The following is a 25,723-nucleotide window of genomic DNA, read 5'->3' on the forward strand; positions in this document are numbered from 1 at the left end:
TTGTTAGATTTTTTTATAATAATTACAATTAATTCATTCATATATGGAGGAGGAAGGAAAAACTAAATGTGATACGGTGAAAAAGAATATACTTAAAGTATAAAAGTATAATTGCATATATATTAGTCTAATAATTGACTAATAATAATTGTCTAATAATTATTCTTTTACGCAGAATTAAGCTAGACATTGGTCATTGAATTTTTATAATAATTATAATTAAATTATTTCTCATTTTTCCCATATTTATTTTAATAATAATATAATTACATAAGTCATATTACATATCGATATTTTTAAGATAATTGTAGACAAACAAGTCATATGTTATTCAAAATTAATTGAGTAATACTTTTGCACTAATCTTATAATCAAATAAATGTACAAGTTCAATATTAGATTTTTTTTTTATATAATTTCATCTTTCTTTTTTTTTTTTTTGAGAATAATTTCATCTTTATTTTTATTATCTAAATATATAATATAAAAAATGTATCCGTGCACCACACGGGTAATTGGACAATTATTTGTTCTAATTCAAGCAATGAAAACATTAAAAAAACATATTCGATCTAACTAATTTCATCAATTGCGCTATATAATATTTGATGTTATAATTTATATAATTGTATATCGATTCAAATATTCTTACAATATTATAACAAATACATTCCGTGCAACTCACAGATGAAAATACTAGTAATAATAATAATAATCTAAAAACATAATAAGTGTGAATGAAGGTTATACCCTTCGTTTATGTCAGTTTTTTCCGTTAAGTTTCTTTTATACATTATGCTATAAAAGTTATACTTTACAATATATTAGACAACCATACCCCTACCGTTATAACTTTCGTTATCTTTTCCACTATTGTTACCATACACATGCATCTACTATATATTTTCTTATTTTCTTCAATAATAATAATATGTTAGTTATTTCCTAAAATATAAATACACAATTTATAAAAATATTTTACATTATTATTATTATTTACAATAATTTAAATATCTAAAATCTAAAATCTAAAATATAAATATAAAATATAAAATATTAATATTGGGTACCTATTTTTTTGCGCATCGCGCATAAGAAAAACTAGTAATAATAATAAGTGTTGGTGATGGTGGTGGTAATAATAATAATTTGAAAACCAACCTAAAAGAGAATAGAAAATTAAAAAAGAAATTCAAAAAATGTACTACGCTTCAAAATCTAAGAAGACATTTATATCAAAATGTACTTTTTCTTTTAGGGAAAAGTGTTAAATTGGCCCCTAAGTCGGGGGATAGTGCAATTAGGCCTCCTAAGTGGAAAAAAAAAAAAAAGAAGAAGAAAAAAAATTTCATCTAAGTCCCCTAAACTAATAAAACTGTTCAACTAAGTCCAAATTGACTATTTTATCAAGTCAAATTCGTGAGGTGTTGACACGTGTCCTTTTTTATTTTATTTTTCAAAACAAATATATATATATATATATATATATATATATATATATATATATATATATATATGTTACAAAACACACCATTCTACGTACTAAAATACAACAGAGGACCGATAAAACACACCATTCCACATATTCACTTAAAGTTCATCATCAGTATACGTGATAAAACGCATCATTCTACGTATTAAAATGTATCACAACATGCCTCATGCCGGATTATAAGCATACACTACTTACACATTAGAAAATATGTGCTAAAATATGCACCATTCTACGTATTAAAATACACTATAATGTGTGTTAAAATGCACAATTCCACTTATTGAAAATCCCCATCACAGATTATAAACATGCACTATTACACTTATTAGAAAACATGTGTTAAAATACACACCATTCGACGTAATAAAATGCACCGGAGGATGGATTAAAACACTCCATTCTACAACACACTTATTAGAAACACATGCGTTAAAATATACACCATTCTATGTATTAAAACGCACCAGTGAACATATTAAAACACATCATTCCACAACACAGTTACACACCATTTTACATATGAAAATGCACAAGTGGATAGATTAAAACACACAATTTCACAACACAGTTAATGCACCAACATACGTAATAAAACGCACCACAACATGTATTAAAACGCACTACACCATGTACTAAAATGCACCATTTCAATTCACGTAATATAGATACTAAAATTAACATAATAACCCCAATTAAACATATGTGAATTGCAGTTGGATTAATGAAATCGGACGACGCAGAAAAGGCCGCATGACCGCACCGGAGCAATAGGCCGCATATGAATAAAAATCTCTCTGTCTCTGTCTCTGTGTGTGTCTCTCTCTCTCTCTCTCTCTCTCTCTATATATATATATATATATATATATATATATATTTATTTATTTATTTATATTTATATTTATATTTATAAATCTGTTCAAATGTGGCCGCGCCTTCCCGTGTGGCCGTGCGGTTTACACNAAGTGTTGGTGATGGTGGTGGTAATAATAATAATTTGAAAACCAACCTAAAAGAGAATAGAAAATTAAAAAAGAAATTCAAAAAATGTACTACGCTTCAAAATCTAAGAAGACATTTATATCAAAATGTACTTTTTCTTTTAGGGAAAAGTGTTAAATTGGCCCCTAAGTCGGGGGATAGTGCAATTAGGCCTCCTAAGTGGAAAAAAAAAAAAAAGAAGAAGAAAAAAAATTTCATCTAAGTCCCCTAAACTAATAAAACTGTTCAACTAAGTCCAAATTGACTATTTTATCAAGTCAAATTCGTGAGGTGTTGACACGTGTCCTTTTTTATTTTATTTTTCAAAACAAATATATATATATATATATATATATATATATATATATATATATATATATATATGTTACAAAACACACCATTCTACGTACTAAAATACAACAGAGGACCGATAAAACACACCATTCCACATATTCACTTAAAGTTCATCATCAGTATACGTGATAAAACGCATCATTCTACGTATTAAAATGTATCACAACATGCCTCATGCCGGATTATAAGCATACACTACTTACACATTAGAAAATATGTGCTAAAATATGCACCATTCTACGTATTAAAATACACTATAATGTGTGTTAAAATGCACAATTCCACTTATTGAAAATCCCCATCACAGATTATAAACATGCACTATTACACTTATTAGAAAACATGTGTTAAAATACACACCATTCGACGTAATAAAATGCACCGGAGGATGGATTAAAACACTCCATTCTACAACACACTTATTAGAAACACATGCGTTAAAATATACACCATTCTATGTATTAAAACGCACCAGTGAACATATTAAAACACATCATTCCACAACACAGTTACACACCATTTTACATATGAAAATGCACAAGTGGATAGATTAAAACACACAATTTCACAACACAGTTAATGCACCAACATACGTAATAAAACGCACCACAACATGTATTAAAACGCACTACACCATGTACTAAAATGCACCATTTCAATTCACGTAATATAGATACTAAAATTAACATAATAACCCCAATTAAACATATGTGAATTGCAGTTGGATTAATGAAATCGGACGACGCAGAAAAGGCCGCATGACCGCACCGGAGCAATAGGCCGCATATGAATAAAAATCTCTCTGTCTCTGTCTCTGTGTGTGTCTCTCTCTCTCTCTCTCTCTCTCTCTATATATATATATATATATATATATATATATATTTATTTATTTATTTATATTTATATTTATATTTATAAATCTGTTCAAATGTGGCCGCGCCTTCCCGTGTGGCCGTGCGGTTTACACTACTCAATGTTAAGAAATGCACCACAATGAAAATGCATAAAAACACCTCATAACTTCCCGTTTCTAATTGTGCATTTCTGAACACGGTGTGGTGTATTTTTTTCATACGTAGTGGTGTGTTTTTGGTGATGTGTACCTAATAGTGCATATTTGTGTGGTGTATTTTAACATTGAGTGGTGCATTTCTTAACATTGACCGGTGTAAACCGCACCGACCGCACGGGAAGGCACGACCACACCTGATTATGATATATATATATATATATATATATATATATATGATCATAATCAGGTGTGGTCGTGCCTTCCCGTGCAGTCGGTGCGCGTTTACACCAGTCTATATATATAACAAAAAACAAAAAAACAACTGCAGCCATGGAAGAACAAGTTTCTCACATTCTCGCATTCTTCGTCTACCGGTTTACCATATTCTTCTTCTTCGTCTCGCACGTCCGCCCGGAGGGAGAGAGAGACGGAGCTGTACCCTGCCATCGTCGTCGCTGCCAGTTCGACGTTGAAGGAAGAACCAGTTCTCGCCGCATGCTGCTCTTGTCGACCTCCCGCCAGAGATGAAACTAGATCGACCATCGCTCAAGCTTTGCCGTTCACGCCTGCCGCATCTCAGTTTGCCGGTGAGGAGAGGGACAATTTTGTGGTGGCTACGACGGGTGTTCGCGCAGCGAGGGGAGAGGTGTTCACGTTGCCGCCGCTATTTTTTTTAAATATTATTTATTTTTTATTTATAATAAATAATATTTTGTTTGCAAAAAAAAATATTTTAATAAATCCAAATATTTTTTTAAAAAATAAAATAAAAAAGGACATGTGTCAACACCTTTACAAATTTGACCTGATAAACAAGTCAACTTAGACTTAATTGAACAATTTTACCGATTTAGAAGACTTGAAATGAAGTTTTTGTCACTTATGAGGCCTAATTGCATTATCAACCTGACTTAAGGGGTCAATTTGACACTTTTCCCTTTCTTTATTGATGAGAATGAATATTTAACTCATTTCACGAGTTTTCATATGAACCTATTTTATATATTAATACATATAGAATTATAGATTAGCAGACAAGTAAAATTAAGAACAATTTTTTTTGTTTATAAGAAAACAGTTTTGTCCACGGCTCGTGTCTATATTTAGGCGACAGGTCTCACCGGATTCCATAACCCACAGAACCTAACGCCTTGCCACAATTTCCCCTTGTTTTCACTCTCTCTTTTGATCGCTTCACCCAAATATCAACTTGTTAAATTCTGCCAATCCCTACTCCATAGCCGATATTATTATGAAACTATACAGTTCTGTATACGAGAGCTTCCGTATTTTGGCGTATATTATGTATAATATATGAGAGATGTATTTCGGACTTTGCGGGTGATGGATATATGTATGTTAGGGATCTATTGGCTGTAATGTGAGTTCAGATCTGAGTTGATATGCGAGTGTTTTGAGATCAGCTCCATTGCTTTTCTATGGTTTTTAAGTTTTTAAGTTTTTGCTTTTTTTTTTTATTATTAATAATTCTGTTTTTGTGTGGTGGGGATGGTTGAGACACTGGAGGCAGCGGTTAATCGATCTGTTCCTGAAACCCAAAGGATAACAGGAATCGATCGATAAACCTCTGCATCCAGCGCTTTACCCTCTTTGCTTGCCTACATATTTCATATTTCTAGTTTTTTACTTTTTTTTGGTTTGGTATTGATGTTTAAAGAACAAATTGTATAGTTTATTTTTCTTTGGAGCTATGGAATTGTTGTGTATATGAAAAAAGGGTTATAGGAGTTTGGTTGAGACTTCATTTTTAATTATTTTGCTATAGCTATGATAATGATTTTTTGGTTATAAGATTGCTAGAATTTTTGTGGCTAGATTTTAGTTCATCTAGATTTACTAAGACAACCCTGTATCCAGTACCTTCTTTGAGATAGGTTAGTTTATTCATTATCTTTTTGTTTCTGGTAAAAATTCACAGTTTTATTTATCTTGCTCTTGTGGTTTGCAGATTTTGTTGGCCAAGTTATTAATTATTACATTGTGTTTTAATTTAACAGGTTACAATGATTTTATCTGTCTTTCTCATATGATAATTGTGATACCTTTCTTAATTTGCTTGTTGTGCATCAATAAATCTGCAGAATTCATGGCAAAAAAATTCATGGCAACCATTGAATGCAGGTCATTTATGGAAAACCTGTTTTCTCCTTCCTGTTATTAATTGAGATGCGGATAATACTATATATATGTAGCAAACATCAGTTTCTAGTTGTAAGTACGAGGATATCTTTAAATGCAAAGATATGTGAAATAATATTTGCACCAACTTTAGAATTGGGTATAAAATGGAGTTCTGCATTTCTGATGCAAACCTTTTTGTATGTTTCTAATAAACATTTGCTATCCATCTGATGTTGCTGTTAACTTGACTCCTTGATATTAGTAAGTCGGCATGAGATTTTTCTGTATGGCAATTTCTTTTCAAAGTACGACACTTTTAAGCTAAAATTGTGATTACATGGCATATTGGATAATCAATTTTTGAATAATAGTTGAAGCGTTGCAGGGAATTTATGCATCTTTCATGTGCATGTTATTTTATGCATTCTGTCACAAGTTGCTCATTTGGTCTATATAGATTTATGACTTTCATTCAAGAATCCTTCTATCATTGAATGCCTTTGCTACCTTATTTTTAAGAAATGGATTTTGTTGGTTGTCCCAAACTGTACAAACGAGTGGTTTGTCAAGCTTCCTGAATTATTATTTTAATCACTTTTTTGTTTATGCATTCCCTTTTTTGTCTTGTGTCAGGCACCTATATGGATGTAAATCATCATGCTTTTGATATTTATTAGGTAATAGCTCTTCCACAGTTGCGGTGTAATGTTTCAGAACAAAATTTGTAACTCTACAATAAGAACTCTATAGTGTTGGTTCAGTTTCCTTTTCCAGTACACTCTATGTGGTTTTGAAGTTAGATGTGCTATGCTTTAAGGGGGTATATGATTCCGAGACTGCTGCTCATGTCTTGTCGCACAGGGCACATCGTGCTTGTGAACAGAGGTATGACTAGTGTTGGCATTTCATTAGAATAAATGTTCACAGCCTTATTCTTGTTTGTTCACTGATCATAGTTCAGATGACAAATGCAAGAATCAAATTCCATCCTCTTTCATTGTCACAAGTAATTCTTTGAGGAGGAAGAGTTTCGTGTTGATCCGCGTAGTGCATTGAATCTTAGACTTTGTGATGTATTGGATATTTATAAGAGTTTGGAAATGGAATATATCAATATAAACAATGCACACAACTTTTATTTAGTCAGACATAGCTGATAGTTGGACTGCACATTTACTATTTATATTTATGATCAACAAGAACATGACCTTTTGCATGAGACTGAATGCTAAGTTGATAGTTGAACTGCATATCTAGTAGTTATCGGTCATAGAGTAATATTGCATGTATTCCGGTTTATGCGGTGCATTGTTTTGGTTGGTTGACTAAGGTAAAACTTTTACCATTGGGAATGTATGTTTGATGGGTATAAAATTACCTTTTAAAGAGAAAAAAGCCATGAAATTGGGAGGGAAATGTGATCCCCATGACATAGGAGGGAAGTACCATGAGAGGATGATAGTAGGAAATTACAAAATTGCCAGGGAGGAGGGAATCTTTGCTTACTAGGATGATGATGTGAAGGTCTGAGGAATCTGGTATCACATTCCTTTTGCAAACGTAGTCAAGAAATATAGTAAGCTGGACCAATCAAATTGTCCTTGTTTTTGTTGCCGTGATCTAAGTTGTCTCAATGTGATCAGCATCAGTTTAAAGTAAAGAGTGTTGGTCACTTTCAAGATAGAGATTCTTCTTTTGGTTGCTTTTTTTTTTTTTCTTTTTTTCAATGAATATCAATGGTGATTCATGTGGCATGCTCTTTTTTTTTTTCTTTTTTTTAGACCACGAGATGTTCTGAGTAACTGTAAGTTTTAACTGTAAGAGGCACTTTTAAGTCCGTGTCGGTTCAATAACATGGAGAAGCTTTAACTGTAAGAGACACTTTTAAGCCCGTGTCGGTTCAATAAAATGGGAAGCCTTAACTGTGAGAGACACTTTTAAGCTAGTGTTAGCTCAATAAGATAGGGTTCGAACTCTTGACTTTTCTTAAGGGACGAGAATGCACGACTATTTACATCAACCAGCTCGTTATTCAGCATGCTCATTTACTCTGTGTGATTACCTAGATTCTCAGAAAACTATTTATTTTGTACCCACCTTTGTGGGGTGGAAGATTTAGTAATGTGTCGTAGGCATACATGTCATTCAAAAATTTTTGTAGTTGAGCGAGCAAATAGCAATACGTAACTTTAAGGTAACATATCACGTGTTTTTTATCTCTACCTTTTCTTAGATATATCGAAAATAAATATAGTTGTACGGAAAAACATTACGCAATTTTTTGTGCCCAAGAAAAGAAAAAGGTAATAAGTGGGTAGATTGTGTAAATGATACTCCCGTATTACTTTATTACTCCTCATCCCGTCCCATTTTCACGTGCGATTTAGTTAATGAGACTTGATTGGATTTGATTGAAGTTATTTTTAATTTAATTTTTATAATATTAAGATTATTATTGCACTATTTATTAAATAAAAATAATTAAGAAAATTTTAAGGAAAATAAGCAAAAGAGTATATAAGTGCTCTATACATGATGCACAAAATTATAAAATTGTTATCGTATTTTTTCATCTTTATTTCTTTTCAACTATTGATCTGAGCGCATCTAATAGTCTAGATGAATCTGCATGTCCGTATGGGAACAAGGAGTCGTACTAGCATGACCCTATATATAGGTCCTTGAATCCTAATCATCCGAGAACAACTCCCTAGGTGAGAACTTGTGGACAAATCTGAACCATTAATTTGGAAGATCTGATGGAAGAGAAATGAAGTAAAAAATGAGCAGGGTCATTTTCATAAATATTACAAAGTTTTGTTTATTTTGAACTGTTAGATCTATTAGATCAATGGTTTGAATTTTGTCCGCACGTTCTCACCTGGGCATGATTCTCACCTGATTAAGGAGCTATATATATATATACGGAAGGGTTCAGGTACGGAGAAGGTTTTCCGTGCGGTTGTATGGTTATGCACCTAAAGCATTACAATGGCACATCTTAAGTACACAAACCACGCACTATAAGCACACAAACAAAGCACCTTAAAAATACAAACCATGCGCACCTAAAGCTTTAAGCCGACGCACTTTAAGTACACAAATAACGCATCTTAAGTACACAAATAACGCATCTTAAGTACACAAATCATGCATCTTAAGAACACAAACCACGCATCTAAGGTTTTAAAATGCGCACCTTAAGAAGGAAAAACGCACACCTTAAGCTTTAGGTTTACTCACCTTAAGTTTCAACATTGACACACCTTAAGTATACAAATTATATACCTTAAGAAGGAAAATTACGCACTAACAGCACAACCGCCCACTGAAGAAGGTCAACCGCACGAGAACTCATTTATATATATATATATACACACACATGAGACTAACAAAGTAATAATTCAATACGAGGCACTTTGAAACATGTAGTTGCAATAGTGTATTTTGTGTATATTTTAAATCTAAACTTTTTTTTTTGAAACAAAAATACACAATATTTTGTGCCCATGAAAAGAAAAGGGGAATTAAATTGTGTAAATGGTACTCTTTTTGTATTACTTTATTTGCCTAACATTCTTTTAGTGGAAATAAGATTTTTCTTTTTCAATAATACCTTTTTATTTCCACTAACTTTTTTATATTAGTTTCAATTTATTGCTTTTTTAAAGAACAAATTTGAAAAAATTATCACATTTATTTGTTTTTTTTAATTCTCAAATATTAAATATGACAAGTACCTTGTGGTTTAATTTCTTCCATTAGGAAAATTTTAGGTTTGAGTTGCATCCCAATCAGAGTTATATTGAATTTATATCACTAGTAAGTTAGAGAATTGGTTATTGGATTGAGTTGTTGATTTTCTTAATCTTTATAATTTTTCTTAGATTTGAAATGTAATGTCAAGAAAAAAGCATAGATGCAAGATTTTCATGTAGATGTTCACACAATTTGTATGGACAAGATCTATGAAAGCAAATTTGGCATCTTTTTAGAAAATACGCAGTAAGGTTCAATGACCACCTCATTGGCAAATTATACCGTGCACCACGTACGTAAACGACGTCGTTTTGAGCATTGTAAATAACCGTCCTTTTTTTTGGAATCACATTTTCCGTTTCGGTCGGTCTGTGTATTTATGTTAATATTCTGTGTATTCTAGGTAATCGTTCTGTGTATTTAACGTTCTGTGTATTCATGTTAGTAACACATGTTGTGATGTGTTTGTGCATTCGAATGTTTAGGAGGATGAGTTCTGTGTATTTTGTGTCAATATTTTGTGTATTCATGTTATTAACACAGGTTGTGATGTGTTTGTGCATTCGAATGATAGGAAATGAGTTCTGTGTATTTGTGTTAATATTCTGTGTATTCTGGGCAAACATTCTGTGTATTCTAGGCAAACGTTCTGTGTATTCTAGATAATGATTATATGTTTTGTACGTAATGAATTCCCTGAAGTCATTCGCGTCGCGTCCACTAACATTGAAACGACGTCGTTTTTCAAGTCTTCTAAATCGGTAAAATTGTTCAATTAAGTCTAAGTTGACTTGTTTATCAGGTCAAATTTGTAAGGTGTTGACACATGTCCTTTTTTATTTTATTTTTTAAAACAAATATTTGGATTTATTAAAAATATTTTTTTTTGCAAACAAAATATTATTTATTATAAATAAAAAATAAATAATATTTAAAAAAAAATAGCGGCGGCAACGTGAACACCTCTCCCTCGCTGCGCGAACACCGTCGTAGCCACCACAACAATTGTCCCTCTCCTCACCGGCAAACTGAGATGCGGCAGGCGTGAACGGCAAAGCTTGAGCGATGGTCGATCTAGTTCATCTCTGGCGGCGAGGTCGACAGAGCAGCATGCGGCGAGAACTGGTTCTTCCTTCAACGTCGAACTGGCAGCGACGACGATGGCAGGGTACAGCTCCGTCTCTCTCTCCCTCCGGCGGACGTGCGAGACGAAGAAGAAGAATATGGTAAACCGGTAGACGAAGAATGCGAGAATGTGAGAACTTGTTCTTCCATGGCTGCAGTTGTTTTTTTGTTTTTTGTTATATATATAGACTGGTGTAAACCGCACCGACTGCACGGGAAGGCACGACCACACCTGATTATGATCATATATATATATATATATATATATATGATCATAATCAGGTGTGGTCGTGCCTTCCCGTGCAGTCGGTGCGGTTTACACCAGTCTATATATATAACAAAAAACAAAAAAACAACTGCAGCCATGGAAGAACAAGTTCTCACATTCTCGCATTCTTCGTCTACCGGTTTACCATATTCTTCTTCTTCGTCTCGCACGTCCGCCGGAGGGAGAGAGAGACGGAGCTGTACCCTGCCATCGTCGTCGCTGCCAGTTCGACGTTGAAGGAAGAACCAGTTCTCGCCGCATGCTGCTCTGTCGACCTCGCCGCCAGAGATGAACTAGATCGACCATCGCTCAAGCTTTGCCGTTCACGCCTGCCGCATCTCAGTTTGCCGGTGAGGAGAGGGACAATTGTTGTGGTGGCTACGACGGTGTTCGCGCAGCGAGGGAGAGGTGTTCACGTTGCCGCCGCTATTTTTTTTTAAATATTATTTATTTTTTATTTATAATAAATAATATTTTGTTTGCAAAAAAAAATATTTTTAATAAATCCAAATATTTGTTTTAAAAAATAAAATAAAAAAGGACATGTGTCAACACCTTACAAATTTGACCTGATAAACAAGTCAACTTAGACTTAATTGAACAATTTTACCGATTTAGAAGACTTGAATGAAGTTTTTGTCACTTATGAGGCCTAATTGCATTATCAACCTGACTTAAGGGGTCAATTTGACACTTTTCCCTTTCTTTTATTGATGAGAATGAATATTTAACTCATTTCACGAGTTTTCATATGAACCTTATTTTATATATTAATACATATAGAATTATAGATTAGCAGACAAGTAAAATTAAGAACAATTTTTTTTGTTTATAAGAAAACAGTTTGTCCACGGCTCGTGTCTATATTTAGGCGACAGGTCTCACCGGATTCCATAACCCACAGAACCTAACGCCTTGCCACAATTTCCCCTTGTTTTCATCTCTCTCTTTGATCGCTTCACCCAAATATCAACTTGTAAATTCTGCCAATCCCTACTCCATAGCCGATATTATTATGAAACTATACAGTTCTGTATACGAGAGCTTCCGTATTTTGGCGTATATTATGTATAATATATGAGAGATGTATTTCGGACTTTTGCGGGTGATGGATATATGTATGTGTTAGGGATCTATTGGCTGTAATGTGAGTTCAGATCTGAGTTGATATGCGAGTGTTTTGAGATCAGCTCCATTGCTTTTCTATGGTTTTTAAGTTTTTAAGTTTTTGCTTTTTTTTTTTTATTATTAATAATTCTGTTTTTGTGTGGTGGGGATGGTTGAGACACTGGAGGCAGCGGTTAATCGATCTGTTCCTGAAACCCAAAGGATAACAGGAATCGATCGATAAACCTCTGCATCCAGCGCTTTACCCCTCTTTGCTTGCCTACATATTTCATATTTCTAGTTTTTTACTTTTTTTTGGTTTGGTATTGATGTTTAAAGAACAAATTGTATAGTTTATTTTTCTTTGGGAGCTATGGAATTGTTGTGTATATGAAAAAGGGTTATAGGAGTTTGGTTGAGACTTCATTTTTAATTATTTTGGCTATAGCTATGATAATGATGTTTTTGGTTATAAGATTGCTAGAATTTTTGTGGCTAGATTTTAGTTCATCTAGATTTACTAAGACAACCCTGTATCCAGTACCTTCTTTGAGATAGGTTAGTTTATTCATTATCTTTTTGTTTCTGGTAAAAAATTCACAGTTTTATTTATCTTGCTCTTGTGGTTTGCAGATTTTGTTGGCCAAGTTATTAATTATTACATTGTGTTTTAATTTAACAGGTTACAATGATTTTATCTGTCTTTCTCATATGATAATTGTGATACCTTTCTTAATTTGCTTGTTGTGCATCAATAAATCTGCAGAATTCATGGCAAAAAATGCTTATTTTTGTCTTCCATTGAATGCAGGTCATTTATGGAAAACCTTGTTTTCTCCTTCCTGTTATTAATTGAGATGCGGATAATACTATATATATGTAGCAAACATCAGTTTCTAGTTGTAAGTACGAGGATATCTTTAAATGCACAAAGATATGTGAAATAATATTTGCACCAACTTTAGAATTGGGTATAAAATGGAGTTCTGCAATTTCTGATGCAAACCTTTTTGTATGTTTCTAATAAACATTTGCTATCCATCTGATGTTGCTGTTAACTTGACTCTTGATATTAGTAAGGTCGGCATGAGATTTTTCTGTATGGCAATTTCTTTTCAAAGTACGACACTTTTAAGCTAAAATTGTGATTACTATGGCATATTGGATAATCAATTTTTGAATAATAGTTGAAGCGTTGCAGGGAATTTATGCATCTTTCATGTGCATGTTATTTTATGCATTCTGTCACAAGTTGCTCATTTGGTCTATATAGATTTATGACTTTCATTCAAGAATCCGTTCTATCATTGAATGCCTTTGCTACCTTATTTTTAAGAAATGGATTTTGTTGGTTGTCCCAAACTGTACAAACGAGTGGTTTGTCAAGCTTCCTGAATTATTATTTTAATCACTTTTTTGTTTATGCATTCCCTTTTTTGTCTTGTGTCAGGCACCTATATGGATGTAAATCATCATGCTTTTGATATTTATTAGGTAATAGCTCTTCCACAGTTGCGGTGTAATGTTTCAGAACAAAATTTGTAACTCTACAATAAGAACTCTATAGTGTTGGTTCAGTTTCCTTTTCCAGTAGCACTCTATGTGGTTTTGAAGTTAGATGTGCTATGCTTTAAGGGGGTATATGATTCCGAGACTGCTGCTCATGTCTTGTCGCACAGGGCACATCGTGCTTGTGAACAGAGGTATGACTAGTGTTGGCATTTCATTAGAATAAATGTTCACAGCCTTATTCTTGTTTGTTCACTGATCATAGTTCAGATGACAAATGCAAGAATCAAATTCCATCCTCTTTCATTGTCACAAGTAATTCTTTGAGGAGGAAGAGTTTCGTGTTGATCCGCGTAGTGCATTGAATCTTAGACTTTGTGATGTATTGGATATTTATAAGAGTTTGGAAATGGAATATATCAATATAAACAATGCACACAACTTTTATTTAGTCAGACATAGCTGATAGTTGGACTGCACATTTACTATTTATATTTATGATCAACAAGAACATGACCTTTTGCATGAGACTGAATGCTAAGTTGATAGTTGAACTGCATATCTAGTAGTTATCGGTCATAGAGTAATATTGCATGTATTCCGGTTTATGCGGTGCATTGTTTTGGTTGGTTGACTAAGGTAAAACTTTTACCATTGGGAATGTATGTTTGATGGGTATAAAATTACCTTTTAAAGAGAAAAAAGCCATGAAATTGGGAGGGAAATGTGATCCCCATGACATAGGAGGGAAGTACCATGAGAGGATGATAGTAGGAAATTACAAAATTGCCAGGGAGGAGGGAATCTTTGCTTACTAGGGATGATGATGTGAAGGTCTGAGGAATCTGGTATCACATTCCTTTTGCAAACGTAGTCAAGAAATATAGTAAGCTGGACCAATCAAATTGTCCTTGTTTTTGTTGCCGTGATCTAAGTTGTCTCAATGTGATCAGCATCAGTTTAAAGTAAAGAGTGTTGGTCACTTTCAAGATAGAGATTCTTCTTTTGGTTGCTTTTTTTCTTTTTCTTTTTTTCAATGAATATCAATGGTGATTCATGTGGCATGCTCTTTTTTTTTTTCTTTTTTTTAGACCACGAGATGTTCTGAGTAACTGTAAGTTTTAACTGTAAGAGGCACTTTTAAGTCCGTGTCGGTTCAATAACATGGAGAAGCTTTAACTGTAAGAGACACTTTTAAGCCCGTGTCGGTTCAATAAAATGGGAAGCCTTAACTGTGAGAGACACTTTTAAGCTAGTGTTAGCTCAATAAGATAGGGTTCGAACTCTTGACTTTTCTTAAGGGACGAGAATGCACGACTATTTACATCAACCAAGCTCGTTATTCAGCATGCTCATTTACTCTGTGTGATTACCTAGATTTCTCAGAAAACTATTTATTTTGTACCCACCTTTGTGGGGTGGAAGATTTAGTAATGTGTCGTAGGCATACATGTCATTCAAAAATTTTTGTAGTTGAGCGAGCAAATAGCAATACGTAACTTTAAGGTAACATATCACGTGTTTTTATCTCTACCTTTTCTTAGATATATCGAAAATAAATATAGTTGTACGGAAAAACATTACGCAATTTTTTGTGCCCAAGAAAAGAAAAAGGTAATAAGTGGGGTAGATTGTGTAAATGATACTCCCGTATTACTTTATTACTCCTCATCCCGTCCCATTTTCACGTGCGATTTAGTTAATGAGACTTGATTGGATTTGATTGAAGTTATTTTTAATTTAATTTTTATAATATTAAGATTATTATTGCACTATTATTAAATAAAAATAATTAAGAAAATTTTAAGGAAAATAAGCAAAAGAGTATATAAGTGCTCTATACATGATGCACAAAATTATAAAATTGTTATCGTATTTTTTCATCTTTATTTCTTTTCAACTATTGATCTGAGCGCATCTAATAGTCTAGATGAATCTGCATGTCCGTATGGGAACAAGGAGTCGTACTAGCATGACCCTATATATAGGTCCTTGAATCCTAATCATCCGAGAACAACTCCCTAGGTGAGAACTTGTGGACAAATCTGAACCATTAATTTGGAAGATCTGATGGAAGAGAAATGAAGTAAAAAATGAGCAGGGTCATTTTCATAAATATTACAAAGTTTTGTTTATTTTGAACTGTTAGATCTATTAGATCAATGGTTTGAATTTGTCCGCACGTTCTCACCTGGGGCATGATTCTCACCTGATTAAGGAGCTATATATATATATACGGAAGGGTTCAGGTACGGAGAAGGTTTTCCGTGCGGTTGTATGGTTATGCACCTAAAGCATTACAATGGCACATCTTAAGTACACAAACCACGCACTATAAGCACACAAACAAAGCACCTTAAAAATACAAACCATGCGCACCTAAAGCTTTAAGCCGACGCACTTTAAGTACACAAATAACGCATCTTAAGTACACAAATAACGCATCTTAAGTACACAAATCATGCATCTTAAGAACACAAACCACGCATCTAAGGTTTTAAAATGGCGCACCTTAAGAAGGAAAAACGCACACCTTAAGCTTTAGGTTTACTCACCTTAAGTTTCAACATTGACACACCTTAAGTATACAAATTATATACCTTAAGAAGGAAAATTACGCACTAACAGCACAACCGCCCACTGAAGAAGGTCAACCGCACGAGAACTCATTTATATATATATATATACACACACATGAGACTAACAAAGTAATAATTCAATACCGAGGCACTTTGAAACATGTAGTTGCAATAGTGTATTTTGTGTATATTTTAAATCTAAACTTTTTTTTTTTGAAACAAAAATACACAATATTTTGTGCCCATGAAAAGAAAAGGGGAATTAAATTGTGTAAATGGTACTCTTTTTGTATTACTTTATTTGCCTAACATTCTTTTAGTGGAAATAAGATTTTTCTTTTTCAATAATACCTTTTTATTTCCACTAACTTTTTTATATTAGTTTCAATTTATTGCTTTTTTAAAGAACAAATTTGAAAAAATTATCACATTTTATTTGTTTTTTTTAATTCTCAAATATTAAATATGACAAGTACCTTGTGGTTTAATTTCTTCCATTAGGAAAATTTTAGGTTTGAGTTGCATCCCAATCAGAGTTATATTGAATTTATATCACTAGTAAGTTAGAGAATTGGTTATTGGATTGAGTTGTTGATTTTCTTAATCTTTATAATTTTTCTTAGATTTGAAATGTAATGTCAAGAAAAAAGCATAGATGCAAGATTTTCATGTAGATGTTCACACAATTTGTATGGACAAGATCTATGAAAGCAAATTTGGCATCTTTTTAGAAAATACGCAGTAAGGTTCAATGACCACCTCATTGGCAAATTATACCGTGCACCACGTACGTAAACGACGTCGTTTTGAGCATTGTAAATTAACCGTCCTTTTTTTTGGAATCACATTTTCCGTTTCGGTCGGTCTGTGTATTTATGTTAATATTCTGTGTATTCTAGGTAATCGTTCTGTGTATTAACCGTTCTGTGTATTCATGTTAGTAACACATGTTGTGATGTGTTTGTGCATTCGAATGTTTAGGAGGATGAGTTCTGTGTATTTTGTGTCAATATTTTGTGTATTCATGTTATTAACACAGGTTGTGATGTGTTTGTGCATTCGAATGATAGGATAATGAGTTCTGTGTATTTTGTGTTAATATTCTGTGTATTCTGGGCAAACATTCTGTGTATTCTAGGCAAACGTTCTGTGTTTTCTGGATAATGATTATATGTTTTGTACGTAATGAATTCCCTGAAGTCATTCGCGTCTGCGTCCACTAACATTGAAACGACGTCGTTTTGGATTAGGGTGCACATTGCTATGTGCACCGTGGTCCACGATATAACGATTGCCACCTCATCCATTCATTTTTTTAGGTGGTAATAATGCAGTTTCAACTTTTAAATTATATCATTTTTTAGATGTTTTATATTAATTTAATTTTGAATTTATTCTTTTGATTATCACTTATTTATAATTTTAGTAATTGGCTTTTAAATTTACTAAATTTAGTCTTTCAATATTGAATCATTTTCATTTGTAATCCACTATAAGTTTTTTGTTTTGTTTTTTTTAATGTGTAAACTGTTATTGAGGTTGAAATTAGGATTACTAGACTAATAAAATTGACATAATGGCCATCACTGAAAGCTAACAATATATTACAATTGGAAATGATTTAATAATTAAGGACTAAATTTAGTAGTTTTAAAGTCAATGACTAAATTTGAAAATGAGTAATAGTTACATGACTGAATTCAGAATTAATTCGTTTTTATTTAATGAAGTTGTATTACATGCTAACCATTTTTATTAAGCGTGACAAAAATTTAAATAGAGATTAATTGTGACAAACAAACAAAAGTTAATGATGTAATTAGATAAAATTAAAATAATAGGATTAAATGTAACAACGTCACTATAGTTGATAATTAAAAATGTCATTTGATCTTTTTTCAATATAATAGAAGAATAGTCATTTGAAAGAGTAGATGAATAGTCTCTTAATAGTAATTTTGATATTCAATCAAATAATATTTCACTGATATAAATGCTTCTATAATATTTATAAACCTATAGGAATTTTTATTAAAAAATCAAGCTATAAATCATAGTGGAGAATAACTACAACTAATATATATTAGCACAACATGCACCCAACTAATCCCTTTTAAAAAAAATCTTATAACTTTTTTTTTAATTTAAAATTAGTTTTTTTCTTTTTTTACATAAAATTAACATTAAAAAATATATTATTAAAAAATTCTAATTAAGATCTTTTAAATTACACTCATATTGATATATTTTTAATTTTTTTAAAAAAATAAATCTATAGGTATGTAAATTCATTACTCTAGTGTAATGTTTATTTTTTTGGGAGTACTCTAGTGTAATGTTTATGTACATTAAATTTTATTTTTATGAACATATAGATGGAACATTATTATGAACAAAGTGAATGGAAATACATATAATGTATATTTAGTTTAATGTTTATGAACATTAAGATTTAAGTTTATTGGCATATAAAATAAATATTATGAACATAGTACAGAATGAATGTTATTTGACATTATGCATCTATAATATAATGTTCATGTACATTAAGCTTTGTTTTTATTAACATATAAAATGAAAATTACGAACCTACTATAGAGTGAGTGAAAGTACACATGATGCACATTTAGTTTAATGTTTATAGATATCAATGTTTAGATTTATAGACAATTAGGCATATAGAACAAATATTATGCACATAGTACGAGATGAATGTTATTAAACATGATTTGTCTGTAGTATAATGTTTATATATGTATATTAAGCTCTGTTTTTATGAACATATAGAAGGAACATTATAAACATACTATAGAGTGAATGGAATATATATATATATATATATATATATATATATATATATATATATATATATGATGTACATTTAGTTTAGTTTTATGGAGATTAAGATTTAGATTTGTGGAGATATAGAACAAATATTATGAACATAATACATGATAATGCTGTTAAATAATAAATATGATGCACTAGTTAAAAATCAATATAAATTGGCGTCGTTTGGACCAAGGTCTACAATGCAAGATGGACCTTGGTCCACACATCGCTGTGTGGACCATGATCGTCGAGTGAAACTGTAGTAGAATTAAAATTATACTTTAATGTTACTATAATGAAACTAGTGTGTAGAAAATGAAACTAAAAAATAAAGCACATTATTGTCAAAAAAAATATATTATAATTAAAATGATACTTTAGTATTACAATAATGAAACTAAGTTTGCATGGAAAATGAAACTAAAATTCAGAGTCATACAATAACATATATTGCCAAAGGCTTTGTGGTCAAGCAGCATAGTTGTGGCCCTCCCAAGTGAGAGGTCACAAGTTCGACCCCCAGTGGGGGCGTTGGCTCGTGTTGGCTCGTTGTGTTTCAGACATACTACATTGTAACAGAGTCAATAGACTAGTGTGAAAGGAAAATTAACTAAAAACATAACAATATTTTTAAATGAAACTGAAGTGTAATTAAAATGTTACATACTTCATGGTTCATGATGCTACATAGACGATGATCCACAATAAAATTTGCCAGTTTAGGTGAGAACATCTCTCATTGTAAAAAGTGTGGACACTTCTAAACTCTTCATCGTAGAAATCAAATGCTAGGATCTTACCATTATTAAATTTTTAAATTTGCAATAATTATAAGATGAACCATACTCTTAAATTTTTTTAATAATTATAAAGTTGACCCGTATTTTTGTTTTTACTAAAACCCTCAGTCATTGATAAACCATACCATGGTGGACGGCTTAGATTAGTCCTCATTTTTTTTACGCGACAACTTTTTAATTATTTAAACTGTAGTCAAATGGTAAAAGTTAAGAGTAATGCCACCCCTAAAAATTCTCCCCTCAATGTTTTTTTTCTCTTGACATGTCATTATTTGATTGGTTATTTTACTTTTTTATTAAAAGTTAGTGGAGGCCACCAATTCATGGCATCCAATAATTAGAAGTCATGTCATGGAGATAATTTAGGAAGGAAAAAATTAGGAGGGGTAAGAAGAGTTTTTCAAAAGTTAATCAAAATAATTAAAAAATGTATATAATAATAACAATTTTAAGGTGTTGGTACTTGATTCAATTGTATGTCATACTATATGGACCGGGGTTCATATTGCATTGTGAAACCTAATATAAAAATTGTGTACCTTCATTTAACACATCCTATACTTACAGTTTACAGTTCCGTAAACAAATAACTTGATAATTGCTGACACATAATATGACAGCTACAGGTACAGAAATTGTCAACTGCAGGTACAGAATGTATCAATTACAGATCCAAAATCTGAAGGTTATTTATGGATCAGGATCTATAATGCAAGGTATATCCTGGTCCATGGTATAATTTGCCTACTTGATTGGCCTGAGTACTTATATTACTACAGACTTTTCCTTAAAATATAGGGTAACACTTGTGTCAATCGTTATACCCTGCACCACGGTGCACATAGCAATGTGCACCACGTACGTAAAACGACGTCGTTTCGGTGTTAGTAGACGCGGACGCGAATGACTCAGGGAATTCATTATCTATAATACACATAATCATTATCTATAATACACAGAACGTTTGCCTAGAATACACAGAATGTTTGCCCAGAATACACAGAATATTGACACAAAATACACAGATGTTAGTGGACGCGAATGACTCTAGGGAATTCATTATCTATAATACACATAATCATTATATAGAATACACAGAACGTTTGCCTAGAATACACATAATGTTTGCCCATAATACACAGAATATTGACGCAAAATACACAAAACTCATCCTCCTAACATTCGAATGCACAAACACATCACAACTTGTGTTAATAACATGAATACACATAATATTTACACAAAATACACAGAACACATCCTCCTAAACATTCAAATGCACAAACACATCACAACATGTGTTACTAACATGAAATCACAACATGTGTTACTAACATGAATACACATAACGGTTGCCTATAATACACAGAACGGTTGCCTAAAATACACAGAATGATTGCCTGGAATACACAGAATATTAACATAAATACATGACCGGCCGATACGGGAAACGTGATTTCCAAAAAAAACGGACGATTAGTTTACAATGCTCAAAACGACGTCGTTTAGGTACGTGGTGCACATTGCACATTGCTATGTGCACCAAGGTGCACAGTATAATTTGCCCACTTGTGTGACATCGTCTAACGGGTCTCAATATGTGAGACGGGTCGGATCTTTGACCTCATCAATCAAATATCCAACCCCTCTATTGAAACTCTTAGACGGTCCCACACAAGTTTTTGCCTTAAATATAATATAATATGCATCTTTATGTTAAGAAATTTCAACTTGAGACTTTAAGTAATTAAATGTAGTATGTTATAGTTGATACAGAAAAGTTAAATTGTATTATTATATTCTATCAACTTACAAAGCAATTTATAAGTATTACTATAATTTTAATTGTAAAAGAAAATAATTACTTTAAAATAAATTATCAATTTAAAGCCCAAAAATTTGGTATATGCTTTTGAGTGCCAATCATATTCGAAAGGTCTTCTTCCATCAGTGATATGTGAAGAGGACCCCTCACCACAAAACCCTACTGATGGGCTTTTGGCCGTGTCCGACCGAGCGGTCAGTTCCGTGCTTGTCCGTGAAGAAGCTAAGGGAATTCAGAAGCCGATCTACTACGTGAGCAAAGCTCTTCAAGGAGCAGAGCTGAGGTACACAAAATTTGAGAAGACCGCGTTGGCGCTCTGGGTGACGGCCAGAAGACTTGCAGCTTACTTCCAAGCTCACCCGATAGTAGTGCTAACCGATCAACCGTTGGGGACGATCCTCAGGAATCCAACATCATCAAGGCGATTGATCAAATGGGCCATGATGCTCACCCAGTTCGCGATTGAGTATAAGCCCCGTCCTGCCATCAAGGGTCAAGCATTGGCTGATTTCATCGTCGAATGCACCGCATGCGATCCGGAACCTGACCGACCGACTGCCCTAGAAGAACCATGGTGGGAAGTTTCTACTGATGGGTCGTCAAGTAAGAAGGGATGTGGGGGTGGAATTGTGCTCACATCCCCCGAGGGCTTCAAGATTTATCAAGCCTTGATTTTCAAATTTCAANGAATGACTCAGGGAATTCATTATCTATAATACACATAATCATTATCTATAATACACAGAACGTTTGCCTAGAATACACAGAATGTTTGCCCAGAATACACAGAATATTGACACAAAATACACAGATGTTAGTGGACGCGAATGACTCTAGGGAATTCATTATCTATAATACACATAATCATTATATAGAATACACAGAACGTTTGCCTAGAATACACATAATGTTTGCCCATAATACACAGAATATTGACGCAAAATACACAAAACTCATCCTCCTAACATTCGAATGCACAAACACATCACAACTTGTGTTAATAACATGAATACACATAATATTTACACAAAATACACAGAACACATCCTCCTAAACATTCAAATGCACAAACACATCACAACATGTGTTACTAACATGAAATCACAACATGTGTTACTAACATGAATACACATAACGGTTGCCTATAATACACAGAACGGTTGCCTAAAATACACAGAATGATTGCCTGGAATACACAGAATATTAACATAAATACATGACCGGCCGATACGGGAAACGTGATTTCCAAAAAAAACGGACGATTAGTTTACAATGCTCAAAACGACGTCGTTTAGGTACGTGGTGCACATTGCACATTGCTATGTGCACCAAGGTGCACAGTATAATTTGCCCACTTGTGTGACATCGTCTAACGGGTCTCAATATGTGAGACGGGTCGGATCTTTGACCTCATCAATCAAATATCCAACCCCTCTATTGAAACTCTTAGACGGTCCCACACAAGTTTTTGCCTTAAATATAATATAATATGCATCTTTATGTTAAGAAATTTCAACTTGAGACTTTAAGTAATTAAATGTAGTATGTTATAGTTGATACAGAAAAGTTAAATTGTATTATTATATTCTATCAACTTACAAAGCAATTTATAAGTATTACTATAATTTTAATTGTAAAAGAAAATAATTACTTTAAAATAAATTATCAATTTAAAGCCCAAAAATTTGGTATATGCTTTTGAGTGCCAATCATATTCGAAAGGTCTTCTTCCATCAGTGATATGTGAAGAGGACCCCTCACCACAAAACCCTACTGATGGGCTTTTGGCCGTGTCCGACCGAGCGGTCAGTTCCGTGCTTGTCCGTGAAGAAGCTAAGGGAATTCAGAAGCCGATCTACTACGTGAGCAAAGCTCTTCAAGGAGCAGAGCTGAGGTACACAAAATTTGAGAAGACCGCGTTGGCGCTCTGGGTGACGGCCAGAAGACTTGCAGCTTACTTCCAAGCTCACCCGATAGTAGTGCTAACCGATCAACCGTTGGGGACGATCCTCAGGAATCCAACATCATCAAGGCGATTGATCAAATGGGCCATGATGCTCACCCAGTTCGCGATTGAGTATAAGCCCCGTCCTGCCATCAAGGGTCAAGCATTGGCTGATTTCATCGTCGAATGCACCGCATGCGATCCGGAACCTGACCGACCGACTGCCCTAGAAGAACCATGGTGGGAAGTTTCTACTGATGGGTCGTCAAGTAAGAAGGGATGTGGGGGTGGAATTGTGCTCACATCCCCCGAGGGCTTCAAGATTTATCAAGCCTTGATGCTCACATCCCCCGAGGGCTTCAAGATTTATCAAGCCTTGATTTTCAAATTTCCCGAGGGCTTCAAGATTTATCAAGCCTTGATTTTCAAATTTCCCGAGGGCTTCAAGATTTATCAAGCCTTGATTTTCAAATTTCAACCTACCAACAACGAAGCAGAATACGAGGCACTCATAGGCGGGTTGCGACTGGCTAAACAGATGAAGGCCGAACGGTTAAGGGCACGGTCAGACTCCCGGTTGATAATCGGACAGCTATCCAGCATGATCGATGCAAAGGAAGATCGAATGATACAGTACAAGGATATTGCGCTCGAATTGTTGCAACAATTCAAAAAATACGAGCTGATCCAAGTATCAAGGATGGAGAACACGGACGCTGACATGCTCTCCAAGTTGACTCAAGAAGCTCCTGAATACGTGTCCAAGATTGCACGCATTGAAGAAATTGAAGCGCCAAGCATTGATGTCATAGAAGTCCGATCGGTTGAGATAGGCGAGCCAGATTGGATGTACGACTTGAAGACGGTTGAGATAGGCGAGCCAGATTGGATGTACGACTTGAAGAATTACATCGCCAACGAGCCAGATTGGATGTACGACTTGAAGAATTACATCGCCAACGGCACTCTACCGGACGACTCCTCCCGGGCAAAGAAAGTTAAGTTAAGGGCACCATGTTTCCAATTGGTTGATGATAGGCTCTACAAAAGATCATACGGCGGACCGCTTCTCCGGTGTTTAACCAGCGACGAGGCAAAAGTTGTGATGGAAGAAGTTCATGAGGGGATTTGTTCTGCTCATCAATGACCGAGAACACTCGCGCAAAAGATCATTCTGATGGGTTACTATTGGCCTTCGATCAACCTGGATTGCGAGCAATACGTTCGACGATGCGCCACTTGTCAAGAATTTCACAGGTTACCCGGTCGACCAGCCACCTACTATCAACTAGTGAGCGAAGTAATACCTTTTGCAAGGTGGGGTGTAGACCTGATCGGAGCATTCCCGATGGCAGCCGGACGCAAAAAGTATGTGATAGTGGCGATCGACAACTTCACCAAGTGGCTGGAAGCAAAAGCGTTGGCAACCATCACTTCTCAACAGTGTCAAAAGTTCCTTTGGAAAAATGTGATTACTCGTTTCGGGGTACCTGTTCAATTGATCACAGACAACGGGACGCAATTTGACAGCCGACCGTTTAAGAACTTCATGGCTCATTTGGGCATAAAGCATATCCGAGTGGCCGTAGCATACCCGCAATCAAATGGTCAAGTGGAGAACACCAACCGGACGATCTTGGATGGATTGAAAAAGAAGTTGCAAACTGCAGGTCAAGGCTGGGTTGATGAGCTTTCATATGTTCTTTGGACATACCGAACCACCCCGCGTCCGGCAACGAATGAGACACCCTTCTCGCTGACATATGGATTCGAGGCAAGAGTCCCGATTGAAGCATGGCTCCCTACCACCCGGGAAAAAAAATTACGATCCAGAAGTGAATGATGAGATGCAAGGTACGGAACTCAATTTCATAGACGAAAAAAGGGACATGGCAGCTCGAAGGTTAATAGAATATCAGAGGAATGCCAAAGTAGCCCATGACGGTCGAGTGAACCCACGATATTTCCAAGTAAGAGATCTGGTCCTACGGCG

General features: G+C 34.0%; 1 protein-coding gene and 2 long non-coding RNA genes across 5 annotated transcripts; all 3 read left to right on the forward strand.

Annotated features, from left to right (window-relative positions):
* Window positions 1-6,003: 6,003 nt before the first annotated feature.
* LOC116022621 lies at window positions 6,004-7,129 on the forward strand. Of its 2 annotated transcripts, XR_004099247.1 has the most exons (3): window positions 6,004-6,071; window positions 6,615-6,658; window positions 6,799-7,129. It is a non-coding gene; the product is annotated as an uncharacterized LOC116022621 (long non-coding RNA). The 2 variants fall into 2 exon arrangements; XR_004099246.1 differs by lacking the exon at window positions 6,004-6,071 and having other exon boundaries at window positions 6,471-6,658.
* Window positions 7,130-11,989: 4,860 nt separating this feature from the next.
* On the forward strand, window positions 11,990-14,257 carry LOC116022618. Of its 2 annotated transcripts, XR_004099243.1 has the most exons (3): window positions 11,990-12,280; window positions 13,052-13,142; window positions 13,691-14,257. It is a non-coding gene; the product is annotated as an uncharacterized LOC116022618 (long non-coding RNA). The 2 variants fall into 2 exon arrangements; XR_004099242.1 differs by having other exon boundaries at window positions 11,991-12,280; window positions 13,052-14,230.
* A 6,316-nt stretch (window positions 14,258-20,573) lies between these two features.
* On the forward strand, window positions 20,574-24,877 carry LOC116023572. Its single transcript, XM_031264574.1, has 4 exons — window positions 20,574-20,676; window positions 21,897-22,388; window positions 23,508-23,999; window positions 24,477-24,877. Exons 1-4 carry the CDS (start codon window positions 20,574-20,576, stop codon window positions 24,875-24,877), a joined length of 1,488 nt encoding a protein of 495 aa, XP_031120434.1.
* Window positions 24,878-25,723: the final 846 nt, after the last annotated feature.

This window comes from Ipomoea triloba, chromosome 6, assembly GCF_003576645.1.
Source record: "Ipomoea triloba cultivar NCNSP0323 chromosome 6, ASM357664v1".
Taxonomy (NCBI): Eukaryota; Viridiplantae; Streptophyta; class Magnoliopsida; order Solanales; family Convolvulaceae; genus Ipomoea; species Ipomoea triloba.